Genomic DNA, 21,658 nt, shown 5'->3' with positions numbered 1-21,658 from the left:
TTTTTACTTGAACTATTTCACAAAAACCAACAAAATTGTAATTGATGAATCCTGAGCTCAGTATGCTCAAAGCACCAAAGCCTAAAGCTTCACTTCGCCAGTGGTGAGCTGAACCAGCAGCTTGCTTGGGTTACAACCTTTCAGCCAGCTAACAGGAAATTAAATTGGTTCCAAAGCTACCAGGATTCTTTGGTCATAAAAGGGACTGATAGGAACAAGAAATGAGATCTTAAAATCCTCAGTGTGAAGTTACACCAGTCAGAAGGTAGTGGGACAAACTTCATTTGAATGCTATTTTTTTAACCATTAATTCTGTGTTTTGACATTTTCTGTATGGCCCAATCTAATTCCTCAGAATGACCAAGTCTCAAATTACACTATTAGCATAAATTATTAACACCAAACAGTACTTTAATTAATTACTTAATATAGAGTAATCACTTTTCATTTGTCTTGAATCAAGTTCTTGCAAATTGCTTAGGATCTCACAGTTGCTTGCTACAGACTTATAACTGAGAATCTCATGCTAGACATTGTCCTTGCTTGTTTGCTTTTGTTTGGATGAGTATTGAGGATCTAACCTAGGGCCTTTTGCATGAATACAAGACAATAAAAACAAGGGAGCTATTAAAATCTTCCAGAACCACACCCTTAGACCAATCACAGCATTTCAACCCTGCCCTAGACTTTGTTTAGGGGAATGCACATTTCCTGTATGACCCAACCTGATCTCAAATTCCTGGACTGAGGTGATTCCATGAGTTAGTCTCCTATATAGCTGATTCTGTAGGCATGTGACACCAGAATATTTTTTAAAATATACTGCTTCTACTACCCTATTGTTTAACTGTAATAAGGTTTAAAAGATCTTGCTTATCACACATACTAGTTTGCTTTCTGTTGCTGTGATAAAACATTCACAAAAACCAATCCAGGCAGGAAAGAGTGTACTGGTTTATATTTCCCTGTCACAATCCATCACTTAGGGAAGTCAATACAAGAACTCTGCAGGAATCTAGAGGCAGGAATTCAAGAGGTCCTATGAAGGAGTATCTTTACTGGCTTGATCTCTGTTATTTGCTCATTCCTGCTCATGGATAGCACCTCCTACAACAATTAATCAAGAAAATGGTCCCTCAGACTTAACCTACAGCGACCCTATGGAAGCATTTTCTCAATTAAGATTCCCTCATGCCAAATGACCCTACCTGTGTCCAGCTGACAAAAAAAAAAAAAAAAAAAAAAAAAAAAAAACAAAACAAAACCAAAACTAACCCTGTTTCAGGTTTTATATTTTCGTTCCTCAATTTTGAAAATGTTTAAGACTTTGAAGAAATAAGCACCTAAGAACTATGGCATTATTATTTTTAGGGCATTTTTAGTTTCTATAGTATCTGTATGATACCTAGGTTCTGCTTATTTACCATTCTACCTACATCCTACACCAATTCTACTCACTGCATTGAACTGGTGAAGTAAGTGGTGTCCCAGATATCAGTTCCCATGACATGTAACAGGAAACTGTCAACTGTTAACATTAATTGAGGGCAGTTTCTGTCTTGTTCCAGCTAAGCTCAATTTTATTAACAAGGCTTAATTTTGAAGTTTGGGTACTTTTTAGCAGTAACTAAAAGTTTCCTTTTCTTTTCTTTTCTTTTTTTTTTTTAATGTGCTCTTCTCATCCCCTGCCATGTGCTGAAAACAGGCAGTGTAAACACTGCAAGTCTCTCAAACAAAAAGAAATACTTACACAAGGGAGCTCATTCACAGGTGGTTAAGAAAACAGGAACTACCACACCGGCCTTAATTTTTATAGTTTACCAAAATTTTCCTGAACTCTAATGACTACTATTTACTGTTTCTTAAAAATTAAAAAAACAAAAAACAAAAAACCTAAGCAGAAAGCATACAGGAAACTGGATGTGAGTCTATACAATGATTTACTTTCGGCATGACAGACTTTATTTTGGCACTTTTACAAATTTGCTTTACAGCAGTGACAAAATATTTGCCAGAAAATTCTTTTCCTGGCACAGATATCCCAAGCAAGTTATTCTACAAATAGAATTGCGCTGTTTTGCACAGTTAGAGGTATACCCACTACATTCTTAGCCCTGTAATTGAGGGGCATTGTGCAGCTTTGGAAGGGCCCATCATTTCCTTTTAATCATCCTAAACAAGGTGAATTTCATCTGTAATTGGACAGGAATTTGGGAATTAAGGCCATTAAGAATTCAGATACAACACTATTCCAAGTGTTACTTTAGTTTTGTTTGAATGAGTTCTGTGGCAAGTCCAGGGAAGGTTCTCAAACAAAGGAGTCAAACATTATTGAAAGTGAACTTTATGCTGGAAAAGTTGCAGTTCTTGCTGTCTTCTTTCTACTTCCATGGCTCACAGTTTAAAAATAAAATTAATAGTAAAATAGAAAATAGAACAGAACCAAGAACCAAAAAATGCTTTGTACAGTGAGTACCCAGCCAGGGTACCCCCATCCCTCCAGCTCCTCCTCTGGCATGACTTTCCTAGAAACATCCATCTTAAGTAGCAAGACTGTTATTTATCACCCAGAGCCTCCCTACCATTCCCTCCAGCCCCATGGAGTGGCTGTAGTGATCCACACAGGAGTTCTTCTACCAATCTCCTGGGGAGCTTTGACAGATAAATGGAACTATAGGACTGAGCCCCAGATAACTACTTCCAGAAAGGTCCCTTCACTTCTTTGGAATTTATACTTTTAAAAGTAAATTGCAAAAGAAGGCATCTTTCCCAATATTGTCAGTAGCTATGCTATAAAGATGGCAAACTTTGAAATCCCTGGCACCCTTCCTATCTTGTACCCAAACACATGCAGAACGATACACACATTTCCTCTGGACAATTCAGAGGTGACTCTGATTATAAACAGCCTTGCTGTTGGGCTCTTTGGTCTTGACTTACAGACACCATGGAATACTCAGAAATCAAACCCACATCATTGTTGAGAGCAGACGGTCAGTCACAGCAAAGGGGAGATGTACATTTGATAAAAATGTACAAAATTTATAACAGTGACATTTTCAATATTAGGCCACATGATTTATTCAGTAGTTTGTTTGTTCCCAAATTACAATTTATGTCTATTCATAAGACTACAAAAGTTATCATTAGAATTGTCTGTGCTTATAAAATACCAACTGTTTTTTAAACTGTTATATATACTCATTAACACCAGTCTGCAACAGGTTACATAGAATCATAGGCACTTCAAAGGCTTAAAAAGATGTTTACAACTTAAACACACTATTAAGAACAAAAACTGATCTTTTTTTTTCCTTTAAACTTCCTCGTACCTTCAAATTGCAAGAAATTAACAAGCACAGTGGCCAAGGAATCTGCAGCAACTTCTCAAAATACTGTTAGCATCTTTGGGTTTGCTGAGGCTTGTCAGTTACTCATGTCAAATCCTCCCAAAAGAAGATCTGATTATAGATTGCTAGGACTAAACAGCTTCGTAGTAATAATCCAATTTTACACATTAATTTGCTGTTGCAAATCTGCCTGAAGCTACAGGCAATGAAAAGTAAAGCAAGTGTAAAATGGATAGTCTGACATTTAAAAAAGTACATAAAGTAGGTTTACATATTTGAAAAAAAAATCACATATACACTAAATTACCATTATTGTAATCATTCAAAGACAAATTGCACCGTGACAGCTACAAAAGGCATAAGGTTTTGTTTTTAAGGAAGGGGACAAAAAGGGAGGGCAGAGAAGAGGGACAAGAGATAAATTAACAAAGACCAACTTGGTAAGGTCAATCGGAGACATGCTGATGAGGGGAACCGCAGTCGTCTTTGAACCAGAGGACAAACACAATCATTTTGTATTTGCACATAGATGTTCAACCCAATTCCATGAATGTCAAGGGTTTTCATAACATAATATTTTGCCACTGCTATTCACAGAACACTGCAGATGTTAAATTTTTACTTTTTAAGTCATTCTAAAGAAATACATGAAAAGTTTTAAATACAATGGGATTTTTATCATTAAAGGGCCAGTGTGGCTCTGTAATGAACAGAACAAATAACAAAGATCTTCATTATTCTATGCCAAAGCTTTATTTTGAAAAGTTCAGTGATCTCCCAAATAGAGACACTAAGTGGGAGCTTTATGCATAAAACTCCTTAGTAGGTGCCTTCTGGTAAGCTGCGCTGGATGGTTTGCGCTCCCCAAGGTCATAGCTTCCTTCGTCTTTCTTCCTCATGCGGTACACCAACAGCAAAATAAGGAAAATGGCGAAGAGAAAGCCAATCACCCCACCAGCGATGACAGCTGAAACAAGCCAAAGGGAAGAACTCCTTCACACAGGCTCGAGGTTTTCAGGATTAGTTTGGTCAGTTCCAATCTACTGACATTTTCATAAAAGGTTTAATTTGGGAAGCCATGTTTTAAAAAGAATGATCTGGACTCAATAATGCCATTCCTCATAAAGGTATATAATATCAACCCAAAATCCTCCATAAGAAAAATCCAGCTGCAACCTCAACTAATCCTGCACTTTAAAATACTTGCGTTCAGTGCTTGTGTTTCACAGTGTATACTTCTAATCACAATGAAAGGACAAAACATCATATAACAGAGTCAAAAAACTGAAGAATAAATACCAAAAAGCATGCAAATATCTTTCTATTCTTGAATTTGAGGAGACCCTCACACAAATTAGGTGTTGTTAAATCTTGCTAATCTTCTCCTTCAAAACAAGTATCAATACAGACTTCAGTGTATTTCTCTTTTTTTTTTTTTTTTTTTTTTTTTTTTTTTTCGAACAGTTTCTGTGTGCTTTCGCCTCTCCTGAACTCACTTGTACCAGCTGCTCAACTCACAGAGATCGCCTGCTCTGCTCCGAGTGCTGATAAAGCGTGCCCACAGCCGCTCAGTGTATTTCTCTTATCAGAAATTTCTGGGACCAGGAGTGTTTTGGTGTATGGACTTTTTCAGATTTTTGAATATTTACATACGAGGAATGAGATATCAGGTCCAAGTTTCAACATGGAATTCATTTATGTTTCCACAGATACTCTGTGCACATAGCCCAAAGGAAATGCATACAATTTGAAAAATAATTCTATTCATAAATCTAAGTTTGTGTAGTGTGCCTGTGTCTTGGGTGTAACCCATGCTGAGCTCAGGAAGTGCCTCTTCCCACTTGTGGCATCAAGTCAGGATTTAAAAAGCTTTGGATGTTTGGAATATTCTAGACTCTCAGATCAGTGATGCTCAACCTGTACTTTCACCAGATGACTTTCAATTAGAGGCAGCATTCTTATCATGTGGGTAACATTTGTGCTTTTTCCTCCTCTAAAGTTGGTTTTGAACTCCAGGGATGACCTAGAACATAGCCCTCTGACTGGCATCTCCTACCTTGCCCCCATTCAACAGTTCTGGGTCTAATCACTCTTACTACTTCAAGCACCTGCCACTTTGACATCCTCGCCATGATGGACTGTAACCTGGAACGGCCTCCCCCTTCAGTCTTGTATCAATGGCTGGCTGAGGGAGAGGCTGGAGGAGTTAACAGAAAATGGACAAAGCAGTCCTAACCTCTCATGTGTCATTATGAAATAATGACTTCCAGGAGGCTGGCAACATGCGTTACTGTGGCCATTATATGCCACCTTTCCCAATGGGGTATCTTTAAGTTCCTTTCCACTTGACCCTGCTGGCAACTCACCTGCTAGGACTTCAGTCCGTTTAAACAGATTGTCTGAATGTTTCTCTGTATACACATCTGTACTTTTTACAGCAGGGCCCAGCTTCTCTTCTGCCTCAGAAATGCCAACTTCTTCCTTGTCAATTTCTTCAGGTGACTGATGTGGAGAAGAAAGAAAACATTAATATCACTCTTCAAAGAATTGCTAGGAAGAATAAGTAATAATAATAAGTATATCCTTAATTTCCTTTATCTTTAAAAACAAGTTTAGTAAATAATAGGAATAATAATTTGTATGATGTTTATATGCCCATGGGTGAGGCCCCATTTGGACCCATGTAGCTTGTGTTTTTGGTATCATGGGAGCAAAGATAGGTAGTTAATGAGGTCATAATTTAAGAATGATGTGCATAGTTATTTTAGTTGACAATTCTTAGAATCTTTACTTTCTGGACTGGGAAGATGGCCCTGTCCATAAAGTGCTTGCTTGCTTTACAAGCATGGAAACCTCACTTTGACTCCTAGAAGCCACATGAAAACACTGGTTTGGGATATGGCAGAATCCTAAGGCTCTGGCTAGCTTCCTAAGTGACTTCTAGGCCAATGAGGCAGCCCATCTCTCTCTCTCTCTCTCTCTCTCTCTCTCTCTCTCTCTCTCTCTCTCTCACACACACACACACACACACACACACACACACACACATATCTTTTGAGTAGAGATTTTGTTGAATTGCTCTGCTGTCCTCAGCGGTTCGGAGCACTGACTGATCTTCCCAGAGGTCCTGAGTTCAATTCCTAGCAACCACATGGTGGCTCACAACCATCTGTAATGAGATCTGGTGCCCTCTTCTGGCCTGCAGGGACACATGCAGGCAGAATTCTGGATATAAAATAAATAGACAAATCTTAAAAAAAAAAAAAAACTCAGATAAAAGTGTGGCTCAAGAACCTCTGATTTAGAGCAGTTAGGTTCTAATGAGCTGTCTGTTCTCTATCAGGTGAAGTCCTTTCTCATTGGCTAACACTATTGTTGGGAAAACACTGTCAACTCTCTTGGTTTTTCGAGACAGGGTTTCTCTGTGTAGCTTTGCGCCTTTCCTGGAGCTCACTTGATAGCCAGGTGGCCTCGAACTCACAGAGATCCGCTGCTCTGCTCGAGTGCTGGGATTAAAGGCATGCGCCACCAACGCCCGGCCAAAATTGTGTATCCCAGGCTGTCCTTGAACTCCAGATCCACCTGCCTCTGCCTCCTTCAGCAAATCCTACCGGCCTGCGCCACCAGAACTGGCTGTCAACTCTCTTAAGCTATAAAGTCAGTAGACAATGAGCCTCCTCTCTAGCCAAGCCTATTCTAATTCTTCCTAAGAATATCCAGTCTTCACCAGAGTAATATGACATGTGTCATTCAGTTGCTTTTTGAAGGCTGGAATTCATCCCAGTCAAGATGGCAAAAGAACTAAGAAAAGGGTTTATTTTCTTAGACTGCCTCAAAGTAATCTTTATATCTAGGAAGGTCCACATACCAGACAAGGGGGATTCATTTGAACTCTAGTGGTCAATGGGGATCAGTGGGTCCCCATCTCAGTGATCACAACACATGAGGTTTCCATCAAACACAGTAATAATATGTGATAGTGTCATTTTCTTTTCCAAGCTACAAGAAAGCCTGTCCTGCATAAATATTAAGTGGCCATGATTTCCATAAATTATCATTTTTATCACTGCATAAATACAAATCCAGGTTTCTCTGTTTTCTGAGTATAAAAGAAACCATGGAAGGTCCTCCCAAGTCCTGCTGTGTCCAAGTAAAGCAAAGGAGAGAAGCCTATTGGCAGTATTTTGCTGGTTCTCTCCATTTTCTTCTTATGGAATTCCATCGTCAACTGGCTGCCTGGTAGGGCAGGCAGATCATAGAACGGCTAATCTGAGTCCTCATCAAGGAAGCACAAGCTTCACATCTCATTAGCATTGCTTTGGTTGTTATGCTGTTAGAAATTAGGAAAGGGAAGAGAAAAATCAAGCAGGTGGATAATCATGTATATCCAGGAAAAGAGGTGAGTGAATGCTGCAGGAAATGAGAAAGACACTGAAACTTAGACCCCCAAGTTTATGTAGTCCTTAGCATCTTTGCTCCATTATTAAGACAAGCCATATGGCTTCACCTCTTGTTAGTTTCACCTCTAAAGTCATTTAAGAGTTGATTTGTTAAGTTCACTTTAACTCAACTTCTGAATGAGAAGGGGACAAAAAAAATTCATTGGAGGGATGATCTAGAATGCTCTCCACAGAAATGGCACTTAGAAGAGTGGTCAGTTAGTACACATGCCTCAAGGTGCTCCAGATGGTGCAATCATTTTTAAATTGAAATGCTCAGCTGAACAGAAGAAGCAAAGGCTCTACAATGGAGAAACTACAACCCAGGTCAGAGCTAATCTGAAATGCCTCTCACATAAATGTCTGTGCAAACTGGAATTATGAAAAAGGGAGCACAGATAATTAAATGAAGCCAATTGAATGTTTATTGAATCCATGTCTGGCTGTCTCGAGGCTGTGAAAGTGTGGTGGGGAAAAGACTAGGCCCCACCAAAACAAGAAAGGGCTCTTTTCACTCTTGAGTCACATGGATGCACAGCAGACTAGACAGAACGTCTGTACCTGTGACAGCAATGCCTATTCAAAAGCAGAATCTTTACTAATGACACCTTAGAGGCAGTCATGCAACTATGAACAGAAAATTACATTGTTATTATTATTAGTTAGGATCAATATCTTCATTATCATCACCTAGAATGGTATTTGACACACAGTGAATAAACCTCCCACGAATGGGTGAATTCTTGATGCTACATTAAATACAACTAAAAATAGAAATATTTGCACTAAAATGTTCAGGGATCTCTAATTTCTAAACCAGAAATTTGTTAACAAAAACTGATTCATTTACTTTGTAGGATTAAATTTTACAAACTTAAATCAATTTTCAATCCATACTTGTCAGTAGTCCAGAAATCTGTTTCAAACTGGAGTTTGTTTGGGATAAAACTCTTAAAGATTGAAAGCCAAAACTTTCCCTAGAGTGTATCTGACTCCAAGATATTGAGTTTTAATAGCCACAGAGTTGAAAACATGCACGAGAAGAGGTCAAGTAAAACTGTTGTAGAGACCAAGGCAATCTTCCCACAGGCATACAAGCTAACTGCCACACATGCTCTGACATATTACCCATCCTACCATCAACAGCACCTGCTACTTTTCATTTCTTCCCTCTTCATTTCTTTAATTCACTCAACTTAGAAACCAATGGAACAGCTCCCAGAAAATGCTAGGTATGCCTGTCCTAGTCCTCACAGCATATCTCCTTGCCTTCCTGTTTCCTGGCTGTGGATTCAGTCTGCTGGCAATAGTACCAATGCTCCGTGAGCCCAGAGAGGGGTTGTTAATCCACACAGCACTGAGCTCTTGGCTACTGCATGTCTACAGGGAGCCACCCATTTGTGTAATGATTTCAAGGTTCCATGAGTGGGGAGAACCAAGAAGAGAAGGAACAGGTAAGAAAAGCCTGCCTGTGTTCCTGCCAGCAGAGGGATGCTTCTTACCCCACAACACCTGTCACTGCCTTCAGAAAACAGCCTTCCCAAACCTGCATGCTGCAAGAGCTTGGCATTATCTTATTTCTAAATGAACAGATGGGTGAACTGAAAAATGGGATGCTTGTGTTGCTAAGTTTTCATAAGCAGCATGCCATCCCTGAAGTGTGTAAAGTCTACCACTAAATTATTACACATGCTCACTTGGTGATCTGGCTTGAACTCTTCTGCTGCACCAAATTCAACTAGTGTTTATACAATGCTTACCAGGCCTCAGGTGCCTGCTACATATAATCACATCTAGTCTTCCTAATGATTCAAGAAATTGACTAGATCCAGGATTCAATGCTTAGGCCTTCACTGGACTCTAATATGTAGTTTCTATATCAAATAGCTTACCTATTGGTAGATGGCTAGTTAAGTACAATATAATGCTAACAAGGTAAAATGCATAAACTCAGTGTTTTCATTAGTTAGTAGTTTCGTTCTGTTCTAAGTCCAACTATCTCATTCTTATTAATAAGCTCTCACAACAAATAAATACAGTTGCAGGTGTACCAGGTCCACATGTACCTTACAGCGGAACCATTTTGTGCAGCACCTACAGTGGACCTAGACACTCACTGAGACCTTAAGACAAGGCCTGGGGCCTCAGTCCTTAACCTGTTCCAGTGGATCTAAAGTTCACCATGTTTTTTGACATGAGGGGAAAAAATCTGATTTAAGCTAAATAGAGTTTGCTTCATAACTAGGCTAAAGAAGTTCCATAAGAAAGAGCATCATGTTAAAAAACAGTTCATAAGGAAGACAGGCGGTAAGAATAGTAAGCATGTCCACCGGAACATGTTGTTAAAGAGCAAAGAGCCATCTCCAGCAATAGGATAGAAGGGCTGTTTGCCCCTATATAATTTCAAGTGGGGCCTCTCAAAAGAACTGTTCTGTGTAGTCAAAAGAAAGGAGTATTCCCAAGTACACGCTAATGCAATGCCAAGCAAGTGCACCTTGGTCTGAGCAGGCGTAATGCTTTGTGTCTTCAGCGTCATGGTTTCCACTTTGGGGGCAGCACTAGTGAACGAGATCTTTGGAATCAGTCGGGATGTTGTCAGCTCTGAACTCTCTATGTCTTCATCAGCTCCTAGGAAAGAAGTGAAGATGAGCTGAGCATGTGACTCATGACACATATACGTACATTATCAGGCAATGCCACTGTATATTGATTCAGAATATGCTTTCAAGATGCCAGTCCTTAAGCTTTTAGCACAAACAGACCTGTTTTGCAGTGAGTTTGCAGGGGCTCTGGGTAGCATGGCAGTTTGTTTGTTTTTTTTTTTTTAACCCCTGTGTTATCACCCTGAACCCTTTCCCAGTAACCCTGTTTCTCTCATGTATTCAATCATTTCTGCTACAAATGATATTTTTGTCAGTGTTGAAACATGCCATCTCAAAAACCAGAACCAATCAAAGCATGAAAAGAGTAAACTGTCTTTCAATTGACTGCTTATCTCATGGCAAGCCTCTGGCCTCTCTTAGGTTTTACAGCCAACTTTCCCAAAGATGGTAGGTCCTTCATTAGCTTTTGTCCTCTCCATCTCCTCTACTCTGCCTGTTCCTCTCACTTGGATTGGCCCTGTCAGCCACTATTGATACTTTTTGTTAAGATCATCAATGTCTTCCATGTTGGCATATCCAATGGCTTTCTTTTAAGTGGTACTCAATCAGCCCTTCTTGTGTTGGTTGGATAAATACCCAAAAGCCATGTGCTAGACTGGCCATCAAGTCACAGTGCTAGTAGAAGATAGTGAAACCTTTAAAACAGTGGTTTGCACACTTCCTAATGCTGCAACCCTTTAATATAGTTCCTTATGTTGTGGTGACCCCCAACCATAAAATTGTTTTATTGCTACTTCTTAACTATAATTTTGATACTGTTAGGAATCATAATGTAAATATCTGATATGTAACCACAAGAGGGTCACAACCCACAGGTTGAGAACAACTGTTTTAAAAGGTGGTCTCCAGAAAGATTAGTCATTAAGGACCAGTCCCTTGAAGAGGATACTGTGACTATGACCCCTTACCTGTTTCTCTTTTATTAATTAACCACCATAAGGCACTCCAAGCATGATGCTCTGCCCAGTTATTGGCCCAAATGTAACAGGTCAATCAGCCATGGACTAAATGGCCAAAACTGTGAGCCAAAATAATTTTTCCTCTTGTTTAAATTGCTAATCTCAGATATGTTGTTATAGTAACAGAAATCTGACTAACACATTCCTATCACCATTGGACACCGTCACCTTCCATCTCCTTGATAAATACTATTTCTTTGAGAGATTACAACTTGCTAATTGTCTCCTACTTTTCTGTCTGTTATAATCAGGCATATCTATCCTCCTCCCTAAAAATAGCAGATAACAAGTATTCTTTATGGCTCAATTTTAACCTTCTCCTTCTAAAAAGATTTCAATTGTGTGTGTGTGTGTGTGTGTGTGTGTGTGTGTGTGTGTGTGTGTGTGTAATTATTGTTTAACAATTCCTCCTATACTGGAAATTCCAAAAGGCCAAGACGTGACATTTGCTTTGCTCCTTGAATGCCTAATAGTATCTAGGACACGATAAGCTCTGAGCTTATGGTATGTATTCATTGACATCTGAGATTTAAATCTGAAATGTCCCCCACAGATTCATACTTTATGCACTGTTCTCCAGCTGAGGGCACTGCTTGGGAGGCTGTGGAATATTTGGGACATGGTCTAATTGAAGAGCATAGGCTGTTAGGGACAAGCCTTTGAAGGTGCTGCTCTACATTTCCAGATGGAACCAAATGCCACATGCTCCCACCACCACAGACCAAGCCACCTTGTCATGCCTCCCCCTCTGTGATCCTCTGAAACCATAAGCAAAACAAACCATTATTCCTTTAACTTGTTTCTGTCAGGTTTGGTCACATTGATGAGAACAATAACTAATATGGTGACTAACCACTGGCTTTCTACAGTTGAGAATTTCTGACATGCAAATGTAACACTGCTTTTAAGTTAATCATCTGTTGAATTTGTACAAAAAAAATAAAAACAGACTCAACCTAACAAAAACTAATCTGCTTCCTCCGATGAGACTGAATGGATACCTCTAAATTCCTCAAACTAAATCATGAGAGCATTTCTCACAGAATCATCTCCATAAGAAGCATTTTTGAAAGGAAGAGCTAATACAGAAATAGCACAAAGCCAGGTCTGGCCTTTTAATATTACCAGCTGTCTCCTTTAGCTTCAGAACATGTATACCTGTTCTTATAAGTAAAAAAATGGCAGAATACATTGGGAAAATATAGGATTTGGCATTAAAAAAAATCCCTAATCCACCTACTTCTGGGTCTGGAATTTACTACACTGAGTCCAAAATCTTCACCTGTGACATGAAGTGGATAATTTTCTCTTAAATATGCACACAGAGTAATGTGTCACTTAACAATGGGGTTGCAAGGCAATAATGTTGATTTCCTTGTGGAAACATCACCGCATATGTGCTTAGACTAAGAGAAGAGGTTCACTACACACTAGCTACGTGTGTAAATATGTAACACCCTCAGACACACACAGACACACATCAAGCACAAGAGGGCTGGGATGTGGCTCAGTGGGATTAGGTGTAAGATCCTGAGTTTGATTCCTAGCAGAACGAAAAGAAACCAATAAAAGAGAAAACAGTGTAATTAAGAGATTTGGCGAGTGTGTATGTACACAACTGCTGTTTGTGCAACTGCAGAATGTTTTATGATATATATCTTTTAAGTAGGAGGACACTGTAAAATAATGATAAGGAATATAATATTCAACATCAAATATCAAGTACAAACACCAGTAGCATGCTGTTTATTATCGTTGTCAAGGATTACATACTATAGCTAAGTATATTGCTGCACTTGTACATGACCGGCTGGTTTGTGTATGCTCATGTCACCATGAACATAAGTGATGGGCTGAACTATAACAACATTATTAGTATGATGTCATCAGCTGATAGGAATTTTTCAGCTCCTGATACAACATTGGGAGATCATCATCATATATTCAGTCCATCGCTAGCCAAAATGTCATTATGGGGTACATGAAGATGCATCAATCACAGATGTGATAATATTTAGAGGTAAACTGTACATGTAAAATATTATGTAAGCCATTAATAATGACAGCTCCAAAAATACATGGCTCTTTCATAGTAGCCTACCTAATTATGCATCATAGTTTGACATTTGTTACTTGATTTGTTACTACAATGAGTCATTTTCTTTTCAATGAATCATTTTCTTAATAAGAACAAAATCTCAATGAGGAATGATAAGTTTCAGTTAAGGGCTTTCAAGACCCCTCCTCCCCTTGTTCCAAAAGATTTTGAACATGTATCACCCAACTAGGAGCGGGAAGAAGCTGAGGAAGAGAGAGATCTGTCAAGAAAGATGCCCTCAAATGAGCATTTTAGAAGTCAGAGAAAGATGCAGATCCATTCCAGCCTCTGCTTACATTATCATAAATGAAAAGATGGACTGTCTTGTCTACCAGAAGCCAGGGCACTCCCTTGATAACCTCTCTCCAGGCTCTGACCTCCAGCCTGAAACAGCCCACACAGAGAGAGCCCATCTCCACTTCCCCTCACACACTATAATGCCAGCATCAGTTTCATCCTTCTCTGGTCTTCTCATCACAGAGATGTTTCAGAGCTCCCAATGCATTTCCTCTCTCTTCCTTCCACCTTCTGTGTAATAACAATGCTTTCTCCTTATACCCCAACCTAAGTTCATAGCTGGAAACATTGTCTCCAACATAATACTATTAAAAGGAAGGGACTTTTAAGGAGGTGATTGGGTAATGAGGGTTTTGTCTGCTCTAGTGAATGAATTAGCACCTTATAAAAGAAGCCAGTGGGAAGTAGTTTGCCTAGTCTATCAAAAAAAAAAAAAATGCAGCAAGATGGTATAGCCTTCGAAGCAAAAAGCAAACACTCCCACCTATCACATCTGCTGGTGCCTTCATCTTTGACTTCCCATCCTACACAACTGTGACCAAGATACTTACACTTTTTTAAGCTACCCACTCCAGAGTATTTTGTTATAGTACCCTCAAATGGGCCAAGATGATTTAGGACACATATTACAAATAAAATATTTTCATAGATGAAATTTGGAAACACAGATGGGCAAAGGAATAAAGAGAAGTGTCTCCCTAACACAGAAAGCACTGTTACTTGTTTTTTCACTGAAGTGTTCCTAGAATGAATGATGTCTGTCCTCACATTAAGTAGGTAGGGTTTTTTTTTTTTTTTTTTTTTTTTTTTGCCTGCTGGATAGATAACTATCTTCTGTAGCTTCATTTTTCCAACAAGTTTTTCATTTCTAACAATGGAGTTCTGTGGTGGTATTGTGTTCCTCAAAATATTGTGTACCCAAATAAACTTATCTGGGGTCAGGAACAAAACAGCCACTAGATACAAATGCTAGAAAATGGTGGCACTCACACCTTTAATCCTAGCATCCAGAGGCAGAGATCCCTCTGGATCTCTGTGAGTTCATGGCCACACTGGAAACAGCCAGGCATGGTGACACACGCCTTTAATCCCAGAAAGCGAGCTTTTAATACCAGGGAGTGATGGCAGAAAGCAGAAAGGTATATAAGGCGTGAGGACCAGAAACTAGAAGCATTTGCCTGGTTAAGCTTTCAGCAGTTCAGTTTCATTCTGAGGTCAGCTTTCATCTGAGCAGATCAGTTGCAGCTGAGTCTGTCTTCATTCTGGATGAGACCTTCAATAGGACTCTTCCAGCAGTCTAGAGAAGAAAACAGGATCAGCTGAGGTAACTGGCTTGAAGGTTGACGGCTATGCTGCTGGCTTGTTCTCTGTCCTCTCTGATCTCTTCCAATATTCACCCCAATAACTGGCCTCAGGTTTGATTTTTATTAATAAGATTCTTTAAGATTCCTGCTACAGAGTTCCACTCCCATGAACACTCCTGTTTTATGGTGTCCCGTTATTGTTTCACCATTAAAACCTCTTCTCACCTCTTGGAATTTGTTTTTCTGTTTGCTTTTTTCCTTCTGTGAGCTCCTGATTTTGAGGCTCAAATCCTCTGAGTTTTGTGTCTGAAACGCATGGTGCTTTTAGCAAGAGAATTTACCTTAAACTTCTGAGGACAACCAAGAAGAACAGCAATAGCCTATATTGTTTTGGAAGTAAGTCTCTTGGATCAATACCATGCTTTACTTTTGATAACCAAATCTGTAGTTCTACTCTGGGGTCAGAGTATGAGTCTCTTGGTTTATGATGGAGGGAAGAGTCTACTGGTTTCTTGGGGGGATTTTCAACTATTCACCCTGAGAGCAGCACCACTTTCACCCTCCATTTACACCATTATTTCTGGGTACATGTGGCCTTTTGCTGTGTTGTGGTTTGTGTCTTGATGCTGGCCAGTGTTGGCCAGTTCAGACTCCTCATGTCTGCTAAGACTGGTACTGTATGCCCATGGGCTTCTAGCCTTTGTGGCTTTTGTCAGAGTTACTGTCTCACTTTTCTGGTGAGGTCATGTCTTATTCTTTTAATATCACTTTATCTTGAATGTGGCAGTTTTTTGTTCAATTTGTCGTCTTTAACCAGAAATCTATTATTTATTTATGTTGGATAGTACCTTCTGATGTCACAAAACACATGGTATTATAATGATTAATTTTTATTTCTAGATTTCTCTTAATGGATTATTGCTTTCTTGAGGACAGGAAACATCTTTTTCTCCACGTGTTTCAGGAGTTCAGGCCTTGGAGTAGCACGTAACAAATGCTTGGGAAGGCTCTGTTTGTTGTTCCCATTCAGAATCCATATTTATATAATGAGGGTTCTCTTCCCCTTGCTGGAATGCTCTCTCTGGGCCTTCAGACATTCTGTTCCAGGCCATTTGCTTTCCTACTGGATAGCATGAGAGGAACTAGTCCAGGGGGCACATTGGACAGAACACTGAGGATGTAAGTGTTTCCAGCTGGGACTCAGCATCTGCGAGGCAAAGCCTCCTAATGGTGGAACAACACAAGAGGTAAAACAATGAGGGACTGAAAGATAACCCTTTCTCTCGGGCCCCACTTCCTGATCCCTGTCCCTGCTCCATTACTTTCTGACAACCTTACTGCATGGGATAAAAACAAGCTCCTTGGATTTTATCATGTAAAAGTGGAAATGATAACAGAATTAGGGATATCTTTATCACAGGGTTGTTAGATAGAATAGAGCATTGCCCAGCACAAAGTGCTTCACAAATTTTACCTACATACAATACTGCCTTTAAGTTGTAAAACAATGTCTACAACACAGCTCGGCATAGTTTCTAAAGTTAAGATCAATGCCTTTTCTGTTTTTTACACAAAAATCTGCCTAAAGCTAGATCTGTGACTGAAGAAATTTGCCCACAGTTAAGCCTTATCTCCATCTAGTTCATTTGATGAGTGGGTTCAAGGCTTCAAATATGCCACTCCAACTAACTGGATGAGGTTGGGAGGCATGTGAGCATTGTGCCCCTGATTCCCATACACTAAAAGTAAACACAATCTTGGGAGTTGTACAACCTCTACAGATCCACAACAACCCTGGATCATAAGCTCTGTGAAGAAATGGGGACCAGAAAGACCCACATTTATTATTTCTGAGGACATTTTGAAATGACAGTTAGAAGGGACTTTTGAGGTGCTAAACAAAACAAGGGCCATGAAAAATATTAATAGTATTGTGGCTGCAGAGAGCAACTCTTTCACACTCGTTCTGCATGTGTGAGATGATCACACTCCCTTGAATAACTAGAGCTATTTTTTACAGCAGGATAGGGTGGAACCTTGTTGTTCCTAGGGCAGCTATTGCCTCTTGTCATTTCAGATTGGTCATTTTCAAACTCAAACATTCTTGTAAGTTGTTGTGATATATTGTGTACCCCCAACAAAACTTACTTGAGGATCAGAGCACAAAGCCAGCCACTAAATTAGACAGAGAAGTCAGGCAGTGATGGCACACACCCTTAATCCTATCACTCAGGAGGCAGAGGTCTGTCTGGATCTCTGTGAGTTCAAGGCCACACTGGGCTACATGAGAGAAACAGAACCAGGCAGTGGTGACACACACCATTAATCTCAGGAAGAAATATGAGAGGACACGGAAAGGTATATAAGGCATGAGAAAACAGGAAATCACTCTTTTGAGACTGAGGATTTTATAGAGGTAAGATAGTGGCCGGCTGTTCTGCTTCTCTGATCTCTCAGCTTTCATCCCAATATCTGGTTCTGGGTTTTTTACTATAAGAACTTTTAAGATTAGTGTTATATCTGGCACCCAACATTTGTGGAACAAATTCACAGAAAAGCCACTTGCCTGTGGCCTTGCAAGCCCCAGTTCAGTCCTGAGCTGCATGCAGCAGGAGTCTCTATCCCACATGGGACAGACAGAGTCCCTAACCAGCTGGATCTAGATGGCTGGATCTTTCACTTCTTCTCCCCTAGTGGGTTGTAGGCTCTCCCTGGGCCCCCATTTTGGGTTGCTACCACACTAGAAAGCTGCCTTGAAACCTGCTTGGGCTTCTACTGTTCTACTCAGTCGACAGTGTTGGTGAGTCAATTAAGATTTCATAAAGGGAGAAATTAGTTAAAAGATAATTTTTCCCACATTAAAAAAAATGGGAAGCATTTTTATAATGGAGGGTGTTTGGTCTCTATTTGATAACATATTAGGTGTTCTGAAAATGTAACAACTAAATGAGAGGATAATTAATGTTGATGGGATAGATGTAATGCCAATTATAAATATTATTTGTTTGGTCATTTATGTTTCATCATTTAAAAAGTTGGTTAATATGAGTGCCAAGATAAAAAATTTTAGAAAAACTTGTTAAAACAGATCAAAGAGAAATTCAGACCCAGACAGAGAAATTTAAAGGAGAACCCCAATCTCAGCATTGCATTATAAGGTTTCAGAGAAACAACCTAGGGGTTTCAAACAGCCAACCTTAATCTATCCAGTCACCTACAGGAACTGCCAAATAATAGATGTCACCAAGGCTGTGTAAGAGCTGACTGGACTCCTGTGGAAATGCTAGGTTTGAGGAGAGTCAAGAAGCTATAGTGTCATATGGTATGCATTCTCCATTCACGAAACAATGTTAAACTCCTAGTCAACTTGTAATAGAATTATCCCTCAAGACTGGAAAGATCTGGTTTTAGCAGTCTTAAAGGTTGGTCGCCAGTTACAATGGAGGACCTAGGGGAAAGATGAGACTCAGACCATTGAACAATGAATGATATAGGACTAGAGGTATAGAAATTTCCCAAGATCAACTTCTTGGAGAAGGTGATTATGCTGATATACAAAGACAATCTTTATATGATGACCACACCCTAATTTTATGCTGAATGGCAGCCTTGAATGCTTGGGACAGAATTGAAGTAGGAAAGAAAATTGAGTCATTTACAAAAATTATACAGGGCCCCAAAGAAACCTTTACTGATTTCTTACAAAGGCTGTCTTCAGCAGTAAAATGATACCAAATTCAGAAGCTAGACAGATAAAAATTGAATCTCTGGCTTTTGAAATGCTAATGCACAATACAAAAGAATAATCAGGCCATTAAAGGCAAGATCAGCACCCTTGGAGGAATGGATCTGAGATACAATTAATTTTGAATCTCATGACCATGATGACAATTGGATAGTAGAGGTGATGTCTAGAGGTTTGAAGGAAAATAGTAATGTCAGGTGTTTCAGTTGTGGTAAATAAGGTCACCTAAAAAGGGACTGTAAACAGGGCGTTCCTAGAAACAATGCGTTTTCAAGTAACAATGACAACAGAACGCCCCTCCCTTCTGGATTATGCAGATGGTGTGGTAAAGGCAAACATTGGACTAATAAAAGATCACCAAGGGACAGACAAGGGAATCCTTTGCCTTTGCCATCAGGAAACTCCCTGAGGGGCCTCTCACAGGCCCCCATGACAAATTCAGTTCAGTCTTTTCCTGCCATCATAGAAGAAACCCCTTCTTAGAGAAATTAAAGAACCTAAAGTCTATTGTAAAAAACCATACTGCTTGGAGTAATAGAACAGCTATAGAAAATAAGACAAAATCTTAAGGAGAAACCATAAATCAAAATTGATAAAGATTAGAAAGGGAACCTCCTCAAAGTTAGGGTTGGGGAAGGGTTTTGTCTTTCAGGAGAATGAAGGCTAAGGAATCTGAAGAACACTGGACAAATGAGACATCTGAAGAAAAAGGACAAATCATCCAGAAAAAAATGTTCCCCCCCAAAAAGTGTAAATTGGCTTATTGGCATATCACATATCTAACAGGATAAAATTTCATAAGTCTTCATAAATGTTTGTTTCTGCTATTCTCTATAAACATATAATGAAAATAGTTTTTATATAGTCCCAGTTCAATTAAAAATTAAAGCTGGCTTTGGAGTTGGAGCATGACTCTCTCCTTCTCTAAATCCAAGTATGCTTGTTAAAAGAAAATGCAAAATCTCTGTATCATGTCAGAAGAGTCACCTGATATGGGACAGAAGAAAAATCCAAATTAAGAGACTATTATATTGTCACTAATCTCATAATTCTTTGGTTTTATTTTGACTCTTGAAAACTTTTCTGAATGTATGAACTTTATATCAAAATTTATAAGATATAGATAGATAGATAGATGATAGATAGATAGATAGATAGATAGATAGATAGATGATAGAGATAGATAGATAGATAGATAGATAGATAGATAGATAGATAGATAGATATTTTAAACTTTTGTCATGATGTTAATGGTCACATAGAGGACTAATTCTAGAAAAAAAAAGGCTAAATATAGCTCCTGTACATGATTTTGGGTTTGAGTCTCTATCAGTTTTTTGCAGGGAACCATGACCATGCCTAACAACAACTTTGAAGTCTCCAAAAAGATGATGGGGCCCTACAATAATGATTCTATCAGGATGATGATAATACCACTAAGATAACAAACACCACCCAAAGATCAGCTTTGGACTATAAACTGCTCAGGACAATTTCGAGATAGCTAGCTGAGATGATCCAGCCTCAAAGACTACTCCATCAAGGACTTGAGACAAGCCCTGCACTTTTGCATTATGCAGAGACTAGACAACAAATGACACAGCTACCTCTCCCAGGACTTGACAATTAACCCCAAAATTTTTCTTTTCAGGATCCCCTAAAGATGTTGTCACCCCCAGACAGCAGGAAGTAATTTTAAGAAAATCGCACCCACATTCCCAAGAGGTGGGGTGGATGGTTTTTGGTCTTTTAGTGGGTTATGGATAATTGTCATTGTTTAGGGTGATTGGTTACAAGTTGTTAATTGATAGTGGTCAGAAAAAAAATGCTAAACAAGGAGATTAGATTGGGGTTCTTGTTTTAAAAAAAGAAAAAAAAGGATATAGATAAAAGGTAGATCATTGAATCTACTCTTAAAAAAGAAAGATATAGAAATAATACGATAAAAGGGTAGATTATTGAATCTACTCTGAAAAGAAAAAGGGGAGGTTATAGATATAAGATAAGAAAGTAGATTATTGGCCGGGTGGTGGTGGTGGTGGTTTTGGCGGCGGCGGCAGCGGCAGCGGCGGCGGTGGCGCACACCATTAATCCCAGCACTCTGGAGGCAGAGGCAGGCAGATCTCTGTGAGTTCGAGGCCAGCCTGGGCTACCAAGTGAGTTCCAGGAAAGGTGCAAAGCTACACAGAGAAACCCTGTCTTGAAAAACCAAAAAAAAAAAAAAAAAAGTAGATTATTGAATCTACTTTTAAAAAGCAACTACTAGTTTTAAATATTTTACATTGGATTGAGTTTTTGTATATTGTATGCAAATTATGCATATTGATACAAATTTGAGATTGATTTTGTTAGAAAATACTGTACAAATATTTCTAACCTCATTCAATGTATTGTACCTATATAGTTCATTTAACAATGTAATGCAAATTGCTACTCCTTAAAAGTTATTATTACCAACTAATCAGGATATAAGAAATGCAAGTTAATAGTCATTACAATCAAGCTTGTAGTCATATTGGGTATGTTTTCAAGGTTAAACAGAAATATATTTTAGATAGACAGGCCATCTTCAAACACTTCAGAGATCTATAGAATATAGCATTTAAGATGTTTTAATAACATAGGTTTTTTTTTTTCTTTTCTTATGACTATGAGACATGTCTGCTCCTCACAGTACCAATTTACTTCAGAGAAGATGATAGGCATTGAAGAAACTACATATGGAGTTTACTTTCCTTGTGGCAAAGTTAGCCACTGGGTAAGAAAGTGACCTTACATCAATGCTGACAGTATGCTGTCCAAA

At 39.0% G+C, this 21,658-nt stretch overlaps 1 protein-coding gene across 1 annotated transcript in view; it reads right to left on the bottom strand.

Annotated features, from left to right (window-relative positions):
* Window positions 1-1,934: 1,934 nt before the first annotated feature.
* Window positions 1,935-21,658, bottom strand: part of Sdc2 (syndecan 2) — a 118,685-nt gene continuing 98,961 nt past the window's right edge. Inside the window, exons 3-5 of the mRNA XM_028893772.2 lie at window positions 10,284-10,417; window positions 5,717-5,852; window positions 1,935-4,317 (exon numbers count right to left, since the gene is read on the bottom strand). Of these exons, the coding sequence (XP_028749605.1) occupies window positions 4,154-4,317; window positions 5,717-5,852; window positions 10,284-10,417 (434 nt within the window). The 3' untranslated portion in view covers window positions 1,935-4,153. The remainder of the gene's footprint in view (window positions 4,318-5,716; window positions 5,853-10,283; window positions 10,418-21,658) is intronic.

The sequence above is a fragment of the Peromyscus leucopus genome, chromosome 20 (genome assembly GCF_004664715.2).
Source record: "Peromyscus leucopus breed LL Stock chromosome 20, UCI_PerLeu_2.1, whole genome shotgun sequence".
Classification (NCBI taxonomy): domain Eukaryota; kingdom Metazoa; phylum Chordata; class Mammalia; order Rodentia; family Cricetidae; genus Peromyscus; species Peromyscus leucopus.
Note: the sequence above shows the minus strand (reverse complement) of the source record. Positions and strands in the feature narration are given on the sequence as shown.